Source organism: Homarus americanus, unplaced genomic scaffold (genome assembly GCF_018991925.1).
Source record: "Homarus americanus isolate GMGI-L3 unplaced genomic scaffold, GMGI_Hamer_2.0 scaffold52806, whole genome shotgun sequence".
Lineage (NCBI taxonomy): Eukaryota > Metazoa > Arthropoda > Malacostraca > Decapoda > Nephropidae > Homarus > Homarus americanus.
In genome coordinates, this window is record NW_024720773.1 from 8,909,585 (window position 1) to 8,928,662 (window position 19,078).

Below are 19,078 nucleotides of genomic sequence, written 5' to 3' on the forward strand. Positions count from 1 at the left end.
TGGTGTGTGGATCATGGTAGATGGTGTGGATCATGGTAGGTGGTGTGTGGATCATGGTAGGTGGTGTGTGGATCATGGTAGATGGTGTGGATCATGGTAGGTGGTGTGTGAATCATGGTAGGTGGTGTGTGGATCATGGTAGGTGGTGTGGAACATGGTAGGTGGTGTGTGGATCATGGTACATGGTGTGGATCATGGTATATGGTGTGGATCATGGAAGGTGGTGTGTGGATCATGGTAGGTGGTGTGGAACACGGTAGGTGGTGTGTAGATCATGGTAGGTGGTGTGGATTATGGTAGATGGTAAAGAAGGTTGTATTGGAAAAACATCAACAGTTTGCCAAGTTTATCAATTATTGTTACGCCCTCGTTAATCCATCCTTACCGGGATAATATGTCTTCATAATCTTAAATCAATTTCAAATACATGTGTTTGGCTGTAGGTCAAATGAGCCATAATCCTAACATGTCCCTAGCTAACCATTAACACTGAGGACCATCCTGATGATTATTTTGGGGACTATTAGGTCTGACACCCATCAGGACTCGACCCTAATCCACATGGTTAGATTAGGTTGGGGCCTAATCACACTGGGGTACTTTTGACCGGTATTTCTATACCTGGACATATCTGAGTAGTGACTGACAGGTGAAGGTTGATGAGTTTACAAGTAGATTCGTGAGAGGAATTCTATATTTTCAAGATGCGTTTTCTGCATTTTCTGTAATAGACTTAGAGATATTACTGCCTATTATTCTTAGTAAGATTAGTTCAATAATAAAATCAGATGTTAACATTTTAGCGATATTTAGTGATATTTTTGTTGGTGGTAAGTGATCTCTTGATACTGGCCACCAAAACACTGTTGGGATGTTTATGCTTCTTGTCTAAAAAATTACTATAATAATATATGAGACAGCTCCTTTACTTTAGGCGAGAATGAATACTTAAGGACTTGGTGACAGTAATAAGTCCTGCAGGTGATACAATATAGTACAGTCCTTCTGGCCAGTGAATAAATATATATACCAATATATATATATATATATATATATATATATATATATATATATATATATATATATATATATATATATATATATATATATATATATATATATATATATATATATATATATATGAGATAGCTAAAATTTTAAGAGACAATATCGTTGACCATAGCGTTGAGTCCCTGCCACACTTCCTCGCTGCAGTCAGCGATGTTATCTGATGGAAGGGAGAAGCCCCAAGTCCCCTTGTCCCTCAGCTCCAGTGTGTATGCGTACTTGGTCTTGAGCATCCCCAAGGCCCAGTCATCAGTGGCCCCAGATGCAAAATAAAAGTCTCCAGCAGAGTTTATTACATTGTATTTCACATCTGTGGCCTTCCTGGCAGCGAAAGTGAACACTTTTCCTGTGGCGATGAGCTCATCCCTGCCAGGTGCTTGGACAGTTTTGGACCAGCCCCACGGGTACAGCAGGTTCTGTCCAAAACTGTGTAGAGCCAACACCAGCACCATATTATCTTTCTCTTTCAGCATAGCATCACGTAGAGCCCGAGTCTCCGGTTCAGAAAAGGCAGATGGTCCTTTGTACACTTCGCTGCAAGGATCAGTGGAGGCGCCCACACCAAAATGGAAATCCCAGTTGCGGTTGAGGTCAACCCCATCACAATTACTGGCCAAAATCCTGCGGTTCTTTCTCCAGAAACGATTGGTAGTCCAAGTGTAGACATAACCATCTGGGTTGGCCATCGGTATGATAAAGGCATCTATTCCAGCCATGGATGAGTTGTGGATCAGGCGGTGGATGAGGTGCAGAGCCACAGCTGGCGAGATCCACTCCCGGGCATGCAGGCCTGATACAAGCGTACAGAAATCAGTATGTTGGGTTCATGTGTTCTGAGTGTAACATAACCTTATGTCTCTTTCGAAATAATAAGTTCAATTTTCAGCCATCATCTCTAACAAAACCTTCAAGGCCATAACTGATTACAGACCAGTTAAAAAATGTGTGTACAGGAATGTGAAATTTAAGCTGCTTCATTTAATCACACTAAGAATATCATCAGTAATAAGTTTAACTATATTTTTAATTACTTTAGTTGTTAACTGTCCAGGTAAATGCTACATCCTTAAATTATGCAGGATACTTTTCCCCCACTCTTTGATGTGATGTAATTCTGAGAGGTCCCCCAAAAATGGGAGGGTACTAATTCTTAAGCCATGTATCCAATAAGTAAACTAATTTCCAAGTCAAGTCTCTATCAGGTGGACTGGATTATTCCTCTAATCATGTTTCCTGAGTCCGGTCCAGAAATCATCTTCATCATCACCATTTTACGACCAGTTCCCTCGCCTATGTGGGTTAGTCAAGATAACCTGATGGCATGGTGTCCTGATTACCACAAGGTAAATCTCATCACTCCTTTGAGAAATACCTGGGGATATACCGCGGGAAGGTGGATGTATGTTTTGACCCTAGATATTTATTGACCTCTTCAAGATATGATCCGTCTAGATCAGCACATCTATGGCCTAAACGTTTGTAAATTTTCTTCAACATTAGTTTTCAGCAAGAGCAGCAACAAGGAACTCACCAGCCTCCACCCAGATGGATTTGTCCAATGGGTTCGTGGGTTTAAGGTGAGCCAGCCAAATATCGCGGCCCTCAACCGACTTGCCAATGGAAGTTACATTGATCCTGTCGGGGTAGGTTTGTGCCATGTCTGCCAGGAACCTCTCTATCTGTAGGATAGCCGTGTGGTAACTTACAATCACGCTAAAGTGTGAAATTGGGACAGCAAAGTTTAAAAAAAAAAAAGGGATTTGAATTTACATTTTTCAAATATTTGCACAGCACTTAGATATATAAATGTTTAGGGTATGTAAAATAATGTGAAACTAATGTACTGCACTTGTGAGCGGTACACACAAAGATACAGTACACCTAACATATTAAGTGGTCATTTGGGGGGAAAATTGGCACGATATTGTGTTTTGAAGCCAAGTCTATACAGAAGATGTTAATAATATGAGAACAAATTTCACTGGTGTCGTGGTAAGTGTGAATCTTTAAGGTAATCTCTGATACACAAAAATCCGTTGATTATCAGTGCTGTGGTAAGACCGTAAAAAATTAGTGAACTGGATTAGTGAGGAATTAGATTAACAGTTATTTTCATTAGTTTCTGTGCTTACTGTCAAGTTCAGGATCACTTTAATCCCCTAAAAGTACCTAAATGGAAACTAATTGGACATAAATGGAAGCTAATTGAACCTAAATGAAAGCTGAATAGACCTAAATCGAACCTGTCACTGGGAGAAACACATCCACAGGTCCAGAAAGCATCAACTCTATGCAACCATGGAGTCAAAACAAAGGAAGAGTAATCAAGCGTGTTATGCTATCTGTTGATCTAAATGTTATCCTCTGGCCAGCTTGGTATTGTGACACAGATTTACTTGAAAGTTCATCTGTAGCAATATGCTGATGATTTGCTTATTAGTTCATCCCTCATAGACAGCAACGAAAGCTGACCACTTGCTACTCAGATCTGAGGACTCCTTAGAAGACTTCCTCCTATTTCCAAGCAATTCAGGCGACTGGTTGCAAGAATACGGCCAGAAAACTCTCATTCAATTAGAGGCCAAGAAATATCACATAGTTTTGCGTCTGAGTGGATATAGCACCCACCTCCTGTCCAAAGACTCTCACTGGTTTGTGACTACACTCCCATTTCACTTAACTGTGAATGAGTAACTACTGCACCTTTACAGCTGGGGAAGTGAAGGCAGTTAAGTGCAGTGCTGTGGGATCTACTTTCACTATATTCATAACATGAAGAGCTTATACTTTGGGTCTATAATATATGATAAGATCCATGTAGCGAACTAAGCCATAGTTTTTTGGCAAAATAAATTTAGTAGTAAGTAAATACCAACCACCAAATTGATTAAGGTAGTGGATAAATAATTCAGGAGTTAGATAATTAATTCTGGTAGAGTAGTAGTTAAATAATATAGAAGAGAGTCACTCACCTGACAGAAGCTCATGTACTGTGAGTGTAGTGGCTCAAGGCAGGACGAGCAGGTACAGGTGATGTTTTCTGCGTCCCGCCTTGACCTTCCTTCTCGTACCTCCTCCTCCTGGAAAACGTGGTGGAATACAGTAATACAATATATTCAGGTACTTAACTGAATCAAAAAGTCATAGGTACTCAGGGAAGCAGATGAGCTTGAGGTGTGTTGGAGTGAATTGTAATGTGAGGGGTGTGTCGTGGGGTACAGTAGGTGTTGTGAGACATGTTGTGGGGTTGGAGTTATGAGGTGAGATGTAATGTGAAAGATGGGGTAGTGTTGTGGGGTCGGGGTTGTATTGTGTGAAGGGTTGGGTGTGTTCTTAGGCTTTAGGTGCAAGGTTTTTAAAGAGTACAGTGTTAATGAAGGACTTACAAGCAGGGTACAAGGCTACGAGGCAGAGAGTAAAGAGTGAGATATTGGGTCTATGACATGAACATTGGCAGGAAAGGAACACAAACACTACCTGGCGTTGTCTCAGTGAGGACAACAGACACACTATTAAACTGCTTAATAGTGGTAACAAAAACATCTACCCTCCGCCACACTCACCTCTAGGTAAGTGGAAAGGTCATGGACAAGGATCCGGTAGGTGAGGTCAGCTCGGTGTAGGGATTCCTTCACCTTGCTGGCAAACTCAGGAGCGACCCTAATGGAGCGTGAAGGTCCAGAGTGATCCAGAGGGTCCACCAAGCCAGTCATCACCAGGTGCTGTGGAACAAGACCGCCGCTAACCTCCCATACCTGAAAGTGGTAATATTTTTGAGACACTGTAATTATGAATCAGGCTGACTTCATTACCATGTGCAAATATGTAAAGGTTAGGTAGTTTTTAGATACATTTATTCATATCTAGATTAGTTTTGATATTCAATTAGCGGTATATTCATATTCAGTTAAGGACACTGTCACCACACACATTAATTACGACTGTATCTATACTTTATACCCATGCGTAACAAACAAAATTGGAATATAATCTACGTCTGCATTGATTGGCTAAAGTTTTCTCGGCGAGTCTATCATGTCAGTAATCGACAGCTGACTGACTCAGCTACAAATATGTACTCAACACATAAAATGCTGAATTATAATAATGTGTGTCACATCGCCATACATATACAAACATAAATTTTGGGTAACAAAGAGTGAACTATACATTTTTCTTAACGTTACTCATAACATACCTGGTGTCCTCTCAGCGCTTCCTGTGTGATGGAGGCGCCCCTAGCAGCTGTTAGGAGTACCACAGCCGTCAACACCCGCCCTAAACACATCTGAAAAAATTATAAAGTAAAATCACATTGTCATCTACATTTTTTATAATGTTATATATAAACACGAATTTCTATTTGAGACAACATGTATAAAGTAAGCGACCCTGAGCGAACAGATGTGTGGGGCGCATATTTCATGACTAGGAGGTACATTATAAATTAGTCGATGCAAATTCGCACTCATAGAAGCTTTTCATGACAACTTCAAATTAATGATGTCATCTCAGGAATAATAAAGTGAAAAACAGGATAATGGAAAAAGTGCATTCACTAACTATATATTTAAAGGAATAAAGAATTGTTAATTACATAGTAAATACAAGCATAGATATCACTGTTGTACACTTCCTTTTTGTTAATATAAAGGAGAGGTGGGAGTGGGACAAGTGACTGCGAGTATCGTACCCGTATCCCGTAAACTGGCTGAAACTTCCTGAGTCGTTTCTAAACCAGACTTCACGAACTAGCCAAATTATAATCTTGTTCAGGTACCTCAACCAATCAACACCTTGTGTTTCCCGGGCCGCCGGAAGTTGTTTGGACACTCTTCCTAGTCCCCTTGGTCCCTGTTCACCTAGCAGCAAAGTAGGTACCTGCTGTAAATCGAAACTTGCGAATTCGTATTCAGGGACAAGTTGTTGGAGCTTCCGATAACTTGCTTAGACATAAAACCATTGACACTTCAGGCTTCTACGCCCTTGACTCTTCAGGCTTCTACGCCCTTAACTCATGAGACATAAGGCAAGCATGAACTTAGCATGCTTCTCTGTTGGGCGCTGTAAACGCTTCTGCGCTTCACCTTACACAAGGATATAGGGGGCAGGGGGGGGGGTTGCCCAATAAATAATAATAATAATAATAAAACACCTTGTATGACGGTCACGAAACAGCAGTTGCCAGCACTTATCCACTACCCGCGAATTTCCACTGATCTTCACTCTAAATTTTTCGCGATCCTTTACCTCAGTGTGCTCACTTTCTTAGTCTGTTTATTTTCCCCACAATAATGTACTTGTTTCCCTCACTTATACTCACTGGCAAGTGAAACAGGTGCACCTACTGGGACACGACACCCCATTAAACACCTGTTGACTGCCACATATGTACACAATCCTCTGCCAGACGTACTGTACAGTAGTTCACCCTTGGTCATTTTCAAATTCAACTCTAATAATTCGTTTTACATACTGCAATTTTCTACATATAGCAATACTGTTCGAACAACATGTTTGAAATATTTAAACATTGGTGGTGTATACAAAAAAAAACCCGACTGTTTTTCACTCAAGAGAAACTGGCACACATGATGACGTCACGCTCAACAACACCTGTACTTTGTGATGGAATCAGATGGATGGATTAGGGGTTAATGTGCTCTGCCAATTCTACTAATATTAAGGTTACGCTTGCCAGTCAACCGAGGACGTCATCCGTCGGTTTGACGTCATTATAAACAAATAAGTTGGAATGGACAAGTATATTTTTTCATGTGGCCTCGACATTTGTGATAGATATTTACCATCTATGGAAATGTGGCAATACATGTACTACTACTATTGACTCGCACCCGATATCAATCTCTCATCAATTTCTCTTATAATGCTGTTACAGTACGCTGCCATATTGCTTTGTTTAGCATAAAAATCAGTGAGCACTGATGAATTTTAGTTTAATTTGCTCAGAGGTTCGTTCCTGTTAAACTCATACAGTTCCATCATGGTTTTCGTCAATTAACGAAAAGTGCCAACGTTTACAACCTACTTGACGTTTACTAGCGCCGAAATACATATTGGGATAAAAAACGAATATCATCCAACTCTTGTTCTGGAATGTTGTGACGGCACTGAGTAATAGCTCTTACAAGACCAGACTTGACTTGATACAATTGGTAACAATTGGCCTAGAAACATGAGAAAGGTATCCAGCGTGACCCTACCCATCACAGGTTTCCCAGGGTCGGGTTTCCTACTGAACTGACACTAGATACACCAACCGCCCGAACGGTTAGGTAGCTCATAAGCGATAATTATATTAACAAAAACACAGGCGCAGGTTCTGATACATTCTGGAGAACTTGCCAACAGTGCGTAAACACAGTAACAGCGACGTGACTGACCACACAAAGTGGCTAACAGGAGTAACATGCCGATCAGTGGCGAAAAGGATAGTATGGATGACACCTCGTGACCTATTGACTTGAGTCCCAATTTTTAATCCGTAAACTTGTTCTTCAGCGTACAAGCAACTACACTTCATGGACTCTAACCTGGCCAGGTTGTAGAGACGGACATCAACGCTGCAAACTTGGTGAAACTATAATGGAAGAAGGCATTGAAGAGGAAATGAATATATGTACGGAATTTTCAGTTCCAGAACTCCCACACTGCTGAAGGTAAACTAAGCAAGGAGCTTTAATACTTGGAGGCGGCATGATGCCACCCCTCGTGCAGGAGTAATTGTTGACGACACGACCATCGCCGAATTTTCTGAGATAATTAATTTTAAAACACCGTAATTTCACAGTTTTACAGGTCCAAGTTAAACCAAACCTGTGCTCTGTGAAAACTATAGGATGAGGTCATCTTTCCCCCTGAATTCACAAATAATATCCACATAAGATCGGAAAGGCCTTTTGCTTGCCATGACGAAATTTGGACTGGCGGGAAACGCCGGCGGCCCGGGGCGTCTGATAGTGTTCTTCATTTTGATTGGCTGCGCCATGTTCAATTTACATCCGCCATGCCGTTTTATCGCCAAGAAAGACAAGGTAGTGCCAGTCTAGGGTTCTACTTATCTACCAAACAAGAAATGAATATTATGTCTGAAGTCACCTATGAAAACATAGTAAAAGATCCATCAAACAAATTCCGAAGCGACGAGGATATCGTCAATATTAGCCATAAACTGATGTCAAGTCTTGTCTTGCTTCCACCCCCGGAAAACCTGAATAACAGCAGCCTGAAAGTTAACCATATGATTGTAGCCATTCTTCTTACTTCCACTTCTACGTGATATAACTTAATTACATCATCAACACTTACCGATGGAATATCATAGAATCTCACCTGTCTCTCTGCTGTAAATGGCCCAAGCGGCTAACGAGCCTATCAGTGGTGAAGGGGATAAAAGTAAAATCTTGGCTTGAAGGACGTCCAAATAAAATGTAACGAATATGTATTTGAAAGAAAACTTATAATATAGCGGTAACTAATATATTTATATGTCTGGGCTGACTGTTTCTCTTCGCAATTTTTGTTTTATAACTGATGTTAATCTGTCTAGATTTTATATTTTGGTTTGGTTTTCAGCCAACATTATTTCTCCAAGATTTATAGACTAGATTTTCATACATATCAGAAATCTAAAATGAATGTAACTGACTGATTTAAAGTACTGTAATATCGCAATGAATATCCAAAATGGCATCAAATCAACATGGAGACTTCATTGGCTTGTATTTTCTTAGCACTACAGAGTAGCCAGAATCAAGAGCAAACCCTTGGTGTGACAAATCTGAAATCTGACAGTCTATTCATTTACTTTTATTGCTGTAGCAGATGTATACTGTGGTACTCATCTTTCACAAGGACCTGATTATGTCTAGTTCCCCCTGGTGCTTTACACACACAAAAAACCTCAATCATCAGCAGTTTGTTTTAGTCCCCCGCAGTTCCCTCAACTATTTCCCATCTACCCCACAAATTTTCCAAATTATGTACTTTTCTATCTACTCTATTTGGAACTTTTCTAAATCCATAGATGACACAACTCTTCAAGCTGATGAAAAGGTAGACTGGAAAATTTGGGTAAGCATTTGCCAATATACAGTATAACCCCTCTAATCCAGGCCAGATTGGAGGAAGAGGCCTTTAAATCAAGGCCTAAGAGCATATTAGTAATTATAATTCAACTACCAGGCTATGTAGGTCACTGGTTCACAAGCCAGTCCTGATGGTCACTCTATGTCGGTTTAGTTTGGGTTTATTAGGTCTCAACAGATACTATTAATACTACTCCCAAAAACCTGCCATAGTTAGACAAAGAACCTGTGATGGTTAATAACCTGTCATAGAGTGAGAACCAATCTGTTAAACTAAGAACCTGTCATAGTACAGTATATTATTAATTTTATAACTACAGTACATAATTCCTTCCTGTAGTAACAGAAATGTGTTCTTACAACCCCCTGTGGTAGCCCGTGTCTGCAAAGAGCAACGCTGTATAGGTTGGCTGTTTGGAGACACAAGTTACCACTTAGGGTGTAGGAACATATTTCTGCAACTGTACCAATGTCTTCATACCGGATATATTAATAAAAAAAAAATCATCCAACAGCTTTTCATTGGTGGCTCTTCAAATATCACAAATTTGTCAGTACAGTACAATAAACATGATTCATCACAAAGCCTTCTTATTCACAGTACTATAATGACCTTTATCCCTAACATTTTCAGAGAAATTCATTCACTCACCAGGTTTGGAGAATTCTAAGTTTGCATTTTTCTATTTACCAATTTCATGATGAAATAATTACAAATCTATGGTACCAATATCTAAAATTATTGAAGCCACTAAAATCTCTTCATCCAGTATGAATATTGGTATCAAATATTTTCAGCTACTGTGCCTGTTATTGAAATAATGTACAGGTCTTCACAAATACTAATTGCTATGTCCTAATAGGTGTTCAAAGAACTTCAAAATACCACATTAAACCTTCTCTCCTTTGTTTAATCTCGACATGGCCCAAAACAAAATTCAAGGTAAATTAAACCACAATCTGCTAATTATCAACTTCAATTGAAATTAATTTTATGAAAATAAATCATTTTCCCATACTATTATATTAATACAATACATTTATCTGATTGTCCTGACCCTAATACAGTACGTATTGTTAATTTAACAAACAAACAGATTTCTATCATCGATGTTGCTATTTTCTTCAAAATGTAACTTCTTACTGCAGTGAATATTAAAATCTGAATGTATTTTGCTTTGTGTCATCACCATTATGACTGTAATACTGTACGTAATTGTTCATCTTTCAATTTTCTTACTTTTCCAAATATGAACAATATTAATAAAATACAGTAAGGTCAATTAAAAAAAATCCCACCACTAAAATTATAAATATTCCATCCCTATATTTAAGCCTTACATGAAAGGTTCTTTATCTCAACCATATGTGTACAAGAGCTGTTAATTAAGAGGAAAATCCAGGAAATACACAAGTTCTATTATCATCCTGGAGAAAAGAGTTAAGTACTGTACAACACAAGTGTTTTCAGGTTATACACAAAAAAAATACTCAATTCAATCTGAAAAAAGCTTAAGTTAAACTATCACAAGTAAAAATTTAATGGTATGATTTAACAGTACAGTACAGGATGTGTAAATTCATTCTGATAGCATGGCAACCAATGCTAAACAAGACTAATATATAGACCTATTTGACATTGCCTGACAGAGTAAGTTTATGACAAGTCACTTACTGCCACAGATCTACAGTCCAGTATATGGTTACAGTGGTAGTTCACATCTAAAAATTTACCACCCAAATATCCCACTCACTACAATAAGCTCCTACAATCTTACAAACTTGAAAGTATCAAGAGACATGATAGATAAGAATGTTGTTCACTCAGACATGTATGAGTGAAATACTGTATAGGATTGTAACAAGAAAAATGACAGCACCTTAATTAAAGCTAGCATACTTTACCTCATCCACTTGGCAAATCCCAGGTGAGAGGCATTAACTGGGTTAGGGTCTTAAAACTAACACATCAACAATAACCAGCCTCACACACACACACACACACACACACACAATATATTTCACAAAGCTCCCCCCCTCCACCTGTCAGCCATATCTGCCTTTCAGAACACTGAGTTGAGAGTCTTATCATTGTGCAATAGCTTTCTTAATGACTGGATGCAAATCTTCCAAATGTGTATCATAAGGTTGAGATGATAATATATTGTTTGATGTAGTGGTTGAAGAACAGATAAATGAAGCTTGAAGAAAGGAGGTTTGTGTAAAGGGAGTATATCTGGATGTTCAGTGACAAGGTAAATTTTTAAGTGTTTGAATGATTGTAATACAGCAGATGGTGTGTCATGGAATATTAATTAATTATTTATCAGACACAACAGAAACACCCTGAAGGAATTGGATATAATATTCTTTATATTTTGATGCTGGATATACTGTAGTAAAATATCACATTGACAATGAAACACTTGAGAAAGCCTTCTTTAAATATACCAGTATTAATAAGTTCTTAATTTTGTACTATTAAAAATTTTGGTGAGAAAATTAGAAAAAATTGTGAATTAAACTTTTAGACATACTGTAATTACCAAAGTAGAATATACACTGTATTCACCTTTTCATTCTATTAATAACAAATTAATGACTGATAATGAAATTTAAATATTATTGTTTTAAATGATTGTCTAGATTATTCAAAATTAGTTTTGAACACATGAGGTAATCAGTACAATGGAAAAATATGCAACAAGATGTTAGAATTATCACAAAATGAGCATCATAATGTTAACAAATATTACATGGCAGAGAAAACTGGATAATGATTTGCGACTCTTCTTCACTATGTAAAAAATGTGTCAACACCAAAAACAGATTCATGAAATAAAAGCTATACAGTTTATTTCAAATTAGTCTATACTGTATACTTGCGCTTTCAGTACACCATACAGTATTACGGTACATATTTGCAACCAATGGATGGCAACAATGAACACAATGCTACTACAGGACATGAAACCTCTTGTTATGGTCACAGCAATCATGAGAATCCTTTTTTTTCTGTTTTGAACACATTAAAAGTCATCTAACACTACAACTTTCCTGAATCTTAATTGCAAACATTACTCCTTTCAGTACAATGCCAACCCTCTGCAACAATGAGTCAACCCAGTGAGTAAGATATCTTTACCCTTTGAGTATGACTCAACCCTTTGAGCACAATGACTTAATCCCTTGAACATATTGTTTTTACCTCTTTTTATTTCTTAAGACTCATTCCCTGGAGAACAATGATATTGTACTCAGAAAGTTAAGGCATCATATTGAAAGGGTTAATTTCATTTCACCGAATAAAATATAAATTAATTGTATTGATGCCACTCCACAACACTGCAGACCTTTCACATCAAAGCAGTACCAGTACATACTATTAAAGTAACTGAACCATAGAACACAAACAGTGTGTTACTAATGTATTACAGTTGAACTCTTCATTTGTTGAACACTGGTAAGGGAAAGCACAATTAACTTCCAAAACATCCCTAAGCCTACTCTCATGATACAAAAAGTAATCATGACCATATACGAACGGCAGCTACGTCCATTTAACTAAATAAAATAGTAACAAACCTGTCTGTGCAATATAAATGGTAAAAAAATACTTCTCCTATTTGTTATAATATCAAGGCATGCAGCAAGTCTTTATGATAAAAAATTTATTTTGAGGCAACATAGGCAAACATTTCTTCCATGTACAGTATATTAAAAACCTTTGTCATAACTTTGGACAAACACAACCTATTGACTTAGGTAAAAATATTGTAAAATAATAAGATTCAAAATATAAAGCCTATAAAAGAAAAAAATAATCTCTATTGAAGTATACCGGTAATTCAAACAAAATAAATATTGTCTATATTCCCTTACCAATAATATATTACAGTAATTTTCAAGAAATTTTAGAATCTGGTGATATCACAAGAAGGATAGGGAAACAAACTAGTTTCTCAGATGAAAATGCTTAGCGGGTTCACATAATTATTTCCAGAAACCTGTGATATTGTGTAGCTAAGTACGCTCATACCTGTACATATAAAATTATAGCAACAGGAAAAATAAAGAAAATCAAGCCATATATGCAAAAATATTTACTCTAATTTATTCATGCTGTCACCCACTACGAACATATTTGTGCAGTTTATATTCTGAACACATTTTAACTTTAAAAGATAGGAAAATTAACAATAAAAACCAGAGGAATGAAAAATTCCAACCTGTGAATAGTAACAGAGAATCTTAAGAGTACACGTATATTAAGCATGACTCTTGAGATGATACAATACAGAACTACCCACACAAAATACTAACCTTAATGGGAAACAATATTCACAGTATCCACACCAGTGTTTCCTCTGGGATTTAATTCATCCCCAATGATAGTAAAGAAATTTTGTATTATTATATCTAAAGCTGGAATATGTTGTCTTGAGGGTTAAGTTACTGCTTTATACCTAATGTTCCACTTTTGCTGCACTATTTCACTTCCTTTTTTATTCACTGGTAATATAAATGACAAATCTCTGTACTGTACCCTCAGATCATCCGAATCCATAATATTTATGAAATTAATCTTTCTGTCTCACCTGTACATGTTGTGTGATTTTTTTTACGATATCTAAAGTTGACAAGAACACTAAAAAGCAGTGTAATTACCTTCAGCTAATTTTACCAATAAATGGTCATGTGAACTCGAAAACTTTTTCAAGGACATTCCTCTTCAAACTCATCTGAAAGGGTAACTGGATGAAAACCCAATGATGTGAATTTGAGGAGATTACATCAAATCCATCAAAATGATAAGCAGAAACTAACAGATGGATGGACAGAGACAGAATGATGGCAAATTGACAACATCCATCAGTTGGCATCTGGACTAAGGAGTAAAAAATTTTATCATAACCAAACTTTCATACAACAAACCACTAGAAATACTAACCCTTGCCCTTGAAAAGAGAATTCTCATTGGGAAAACAAAAAACAACTACTTGGATGTACTTAATATATTCATAGTGTGGCAGAATCCTTTTAGTTTCAAAAGGTAATGAGCAGAAGGAATGTTTACATGACAAAATACTAACTGCTACCATATTAGAGTTTGTCAGAGAATAAAATGAAACAAACTACTGTACCATGTTAGACCTTCTAGGATAATTCAATCAAATGATTGACTGTGGCAGAGCTTACTGTATAATTTAACCAAAGGAACTGATGTAAAATAAACTTTATATTTAACAAAACTTTTACAATTATAATTACTAGTAAATAAAATATAACTAAATGTACACTAACTACCATTTCTAAACATGTCACTCAGCAGCCATAATGATTCAAACATGTAAAGAAAAATATATGATAACAAATACCATTCATGGACGAGAGAGCAAATATGGAAGAATTATATTTGAACATTAGGTGTATTACTGTTCATCTAATGCTATCCAGAAAGGAACTCTGATAGCACATACTGTATATACTATACAAAATGAGTACTGTACAAAGGATGTAGAAAGCAAGGTCCTTTATATATACAGTACAGTATTATGGTACAATTAGCCATACACTCTGAACAAACTGTGGTGAAAAGCACTGTGTCAATTTGCCTCGCTGAAAAAGTTTACATTACATAAAGACGTGGTAACCTTAGACCTTCTTGTCTGTATCATTGTTTCTTCCAAGATTTTGACATTCGTATTGTGTGTAGAAAGAGCTTGTTTTGTGAAAGATCATTTTATTTTCATGACTGTCTGATCTACAAAGTGAAAATAATAGTGCCTATACTATGAAAAATCCTACATCAAAACAACTACAAAATTTAAATGAAATTTTAATTCTATATAGAACAGTTGCAAATTTAAATAACTGTGTTATATTCAATTCAGGACATTGGTAATAATATGTTCATAAAAATTCAAATACTATTTGTGTATAAAAAATGCAGCAAAAACTTGCAACATTTTATGTTTTATATTAACTGTACAGTACTTCATAAATATTTGTGCTTCGATGGCTTAGTGAGAGAGCATGAATACATTAGTCCCAGGTCTGATTCCTCGTCAGATAGGAGGACTGGGCTCCTTCCTTATGTACTGTACTTACTCTTGCACACTAACCAATAAAATGAATACATTAATGGGTGCACATGCCAATACTTACCTAATAACCCTTCAATGAACTAGCATGCAACCAAGGGGGTTGGGTAGCTCATTAGCTGCTGAATGCTATGAGTCAAGGGATTAACACCTGCCTAGCCACCCTACACATACAGTTATCCCCCGTTTAGCGTTAATTCATTTAACATTAATTCGCTTCAGTGATAATTTCTTTTTTTACACACTTTCTCACTTAATGTTTATAAAAATTCGGTTAAGAGATACATTGACTCACTGGGAAGTGGAAAACTGGCGATGAGGTGGCCTGTTACATGAGATGAAACTGTAAAAGTTGTGTAAAAATCACTACAATACTTTAAAGTGGCTTAGAAATAAATAAAATAAAATATAAAACTTTAGAATAAGAAAAATGAAGAGCATGGATGTGTATGTATGGGAATGAACATACGTGTGGAGGCAGTGGACTGCTGTAACCACGTTGCCAGCCCAGCCCTCTCCCCATGTGACGTCACAACATCCACACAGTGCAGCAACAGCCACACGTCCCTGATTCAGCTATTTGACTGCCCGGCTGAACTGTGTGGCATCACCCAGAGTATGGTTTGAGTGTGGAAGGAGCTATTTTTTGTACATAAAATATTTGCTATTGTATTTAATGATATGCAATGTATCAATTTTATTGTATATCATAGCAATTATTGATAATGTTTGATATATGCAATTTGAAATGATCGAATTAGGATCACTTTGTGCTCAAGAAACTGTTTAACTCTGAACTACATTGTTTATATAAAATTTTAACTTCGAAACCGTTTAAAACAAACTCGTTTATTATTATTATTTGGGAGTACAGTACGTACTGTACTCAGTGTTTACCACCCTGCTGTTTGAACCTGTTGTTCACCCTCTGTACTTTGCTGTTATCCCCAGTTTAGCAAAAATTTTGCTGAGCGTTAGGTTTTCAGGCGTGCAACCCCATCGTTAAACAAGGGATACCTGTACTAAGATATGGCTTGCATGGCTGAAAAAAGCTGCATACAGTAAATAAAACTAGTTAATATTACTTGGCAATTAAATTAAACTAAAACATCATATATCATTCCTGAATGAATATAACACCACAGTCATTAATTTTAAGCTCTATAAACTTGACTTCATCACAAAAGTTTGTAAGGCCACTAAGGTCAGCACATTAAAAGGCTCCTGCCCTGAGTTGCTTCAAGTGACGATCTGTGAAGACCACACGTGAACTGCAGTACACCGAGACCATTCCAGTTAATGTTGCCACTATCATGTATGGCAGTGAAGAACCAGTCAAGTCTACTAATGGACCCATGCACACTGACAACACTATCTGGGAGAGAAAGTAGGCAGTGTCCAACACTGCTACATCTGTACCAAGTCCTCTTTCCTCACTCCCATCCTGGTTGCTGTCATCCCATAGGTACAACTGTGGAATAAATATTGACCAAGTCAGTATAAAGGTTTCACTCCTCTCTCTTTCTTTTTGCCCATTTTGTCACTAATACACTTCATTCCTGTACACACTTCAGTGGACAGCATAATCTGTGGACAATGTGGTTTTCCCCTAAGGATTTTACTTGATATACAGTAGATTAAAAAGAGATTGAAACCTTTCACCACAATCCTGGTTAATGACACAAGACCAAAGTATTAAGATGTTTCCTCATATAATGACTGGAGATCAAATATCTTGAAAATTAATTCATAGCACTGAATGACTGTCAGGCATTTAGCAGTGGTAAAATACTTTTATAATTACAGTACTGTCTAGTAATTGCAAACTAGCTTTGAATATTTAGATAAAAATAAAGTTTCTAGAATAAAAAAAATAAAGAAAGTCTCTTTATATTATTTTGTCAACAATGCCGAGCTCTTCCAGGAAGCTCCCTTCTGAGGTGGCCATGGAAGAGGAATCTCCAAGTCTCTCTATCACTTAAAACCTCCTTTACTCTCTCTATCCCCTCTTGTTCTCTCCTTAATGTTAATCCAACCTTTCATCCATATAAAGGAGGCAATCTCTAAGAAAATGGAGATTACTGTCACACCCTACATACTCCCTTGGTTAAAAGCCTAATATAGTACAGTACTGTATGCTATTTTAGCAAATAATATAAAATGTACATTTATGTTTAGAAAAAGCTTGTATACTGTACCTAACACAAGGTTATGCAAGTCTCTTTTCAAGTTACTCAATGATACTAAGAAAAGGGAGAACCATAATCAACTTTCACTCAATCAGTACTGAAGTCACTAACATACAGTATAACACATAGTCTGACTGTCAGTATCATAGTTATATACATACATTTAGTATTATAGGGCCACTAATATATGTCACTAACACATATCACTCAACTAATTGTTAGTATTGCAGTTATCTAGTACAGTACAGTATATATATCACTCACCTGTCTGTCAGTGTTGTAGAGAGTCACTAGCATGTTGGGTGTAGATGTAAGAGCAGCAAATCCTATTCCAGACAAGGCTGTTACAACATTAAGAAATGTTACTGTTGGAGAGATGATTGTTGCGGCCATGGTGATAGTGAAGATGAACAAACCCCCGATGAAGACTGTGCGATGACCCACCAGCCGTACAATGTGTTGTTGAATACAAAAGGCATACAGACACGCTGAAATGAGATAAATTTTGCTGTTCACAATTTGTTATCATACCTTTTCATTCTTTCAAGCCAGAATTACTGTAATAGTAAAATGCAGACCTCTCTCTTCATTCCCTCTTACTACAGTAACAATGGTGGTCTGTGTTGGTGTATCACTTCCACAACAACACCATAAATATCCATCAGGTTTATCCCTGTCACTCCACATAACCTGCTAATTCCTAGTGATGATCTCTAGCAATCATATCGATATGAAATTAGGCTAAATACTAAATGTTTCAGTAAAATGTTCAGAATTTAAAACTAACCAGTAAGGCTATGGAGAAAAAGACCCCACGATCCCATTCTGACTCCTTCGTCATATAAAATGGCTAACTTGGTGTGTTCTGGAGCATCTGGCAATCCTCCATACATATACTGTCCAACAAAGTCAGTGAAGAACATGTTGTGGCACATGAAGCCCATCCAGCCAAACAGTTCAGATAAGAAAAGGCGGCGCAGAACAGTAGGAGCATTGGTAACTCTCTTCCAAGTGTCCAATGGCAATTTTAATATCTGGGGCAGATCATCACTATTAGTTAATTTATAATCACAAAATAACCTGGAGTTAAAAAGTGAAAAAATTAATTCACAAACAGATAAAGAACAAAACATATTGCATTTATTAATTCAATTTATATATGCTGCACATATACAGTACTGATAAACAGACAAGAGTAAACAGTATTATATTGTTGTGAAAATAAAACACATACCTGGTACGGTAAATAAAGTAAAATCTTGACTATTTTCCATATTAAACGAAGTATACTATTAATGAGCCTTTGTAAAGTTATCCTCGGTAAACGATTGATTTGATGAACGAGCCTCTGGTACCTCCACTTCAGCATCTCAGAGGACGGGAGGATAAGCGGTGCAGTTTCTTCAGATTCACTGGACCCGCTCTCATAACCTCCATCTGAGGGATGGTCTTTTGCAATGGTCACATCACTAGTCAGATCAAGCACTGTCATTCTATCTTGCATAACAACTTCTGTATCAGATTTTCTCACTATTAACAAATCTTTTTCAGAGGCAGCATCCTTTCCAAGATGGTTCTCTCCTTCAGCGGGTTGCATCGATAAATTTAT

At 37.0% G+C, this 19,078-nt stretch overlaps 2 protein-coding genes across 6 annotated transcripts in view; both read right to left on the bottom strand.

Moving 5' to 3' along the window:
- Positions 1-1,121: 1,121 nt before the first annotated feature.
- Positions 1,122-6,440, bottom strand: LOC121861031 (carboxypeptidase B-like). Of its 5 annotated transcripts, none has more exons than XM_042358514.1 (6): positions 6,392-6,440; positions 5,267-5,356; positions 4,632-4,823; positions 4,041-4,148; positions 2,600-2,747; positions 1,122-1,858 (listed from the first exon to the last, which is right to left on the bottom strand). In XM_042358514.1, exons 2-6 carry the CDS (start codon positions 5,354-5,356, stop codon positions 1,158-1,160), a joined length of 1,239 nt encoding a protein of 412 aa, XP_042214448.1. In that variant the 5' UTR covers positions 6,392-6,440; the 3' UTR covers positions 1,122-1,157. The 5 variants fall into 5 exon arrangements, with proteins under 5 accessions (XP_042214448.1, XP_042214445.1, XP_042214446.1 ...); XM_042358511.1 differs by having other exon boundaries at positions 6,319-6,409; XM_042358512.1 differs by lacking the exon at positions 6,392-6,440 and adding an exon at positions 5,849-5,959.
- A 3,697-nt stretch (positions 6,441-10,137) lies between these two features.
- The window catches only part of LOC121861032 (solute carrier family 45 member 3-like), a 33,573-nt gene continuing 24,632 nt past the window's right edge, over positions 10,138-19,078 (bottom strand). Inside the window, exons 4-7 of the mRNA XM_042358515.1 lie at positions 18,704-19,078; positions 18,257-18,503; positions 17,734-17,957; positions 10,138-16,751 (exon numbers count right to left, since the gene is read on the bottom strand). The exon at positions 18,704-19,078 is cut by the window's right edge and continues 316 nt beyond it. Of these exons, the coding sequence (XP_042214449.1) occupies positions 16,494-16,751; positions 17,734-17,957; positions 18,257-18,503; positions 18,704-19,078 (1,104 nt within the window). The 3' untranslated portion in view covers positions 10,138-16,493. The remainder of the gene's footprint in view (positions 16,752-17,733; positions 17,958-18,256; positions 18,504-18,703) is intronic.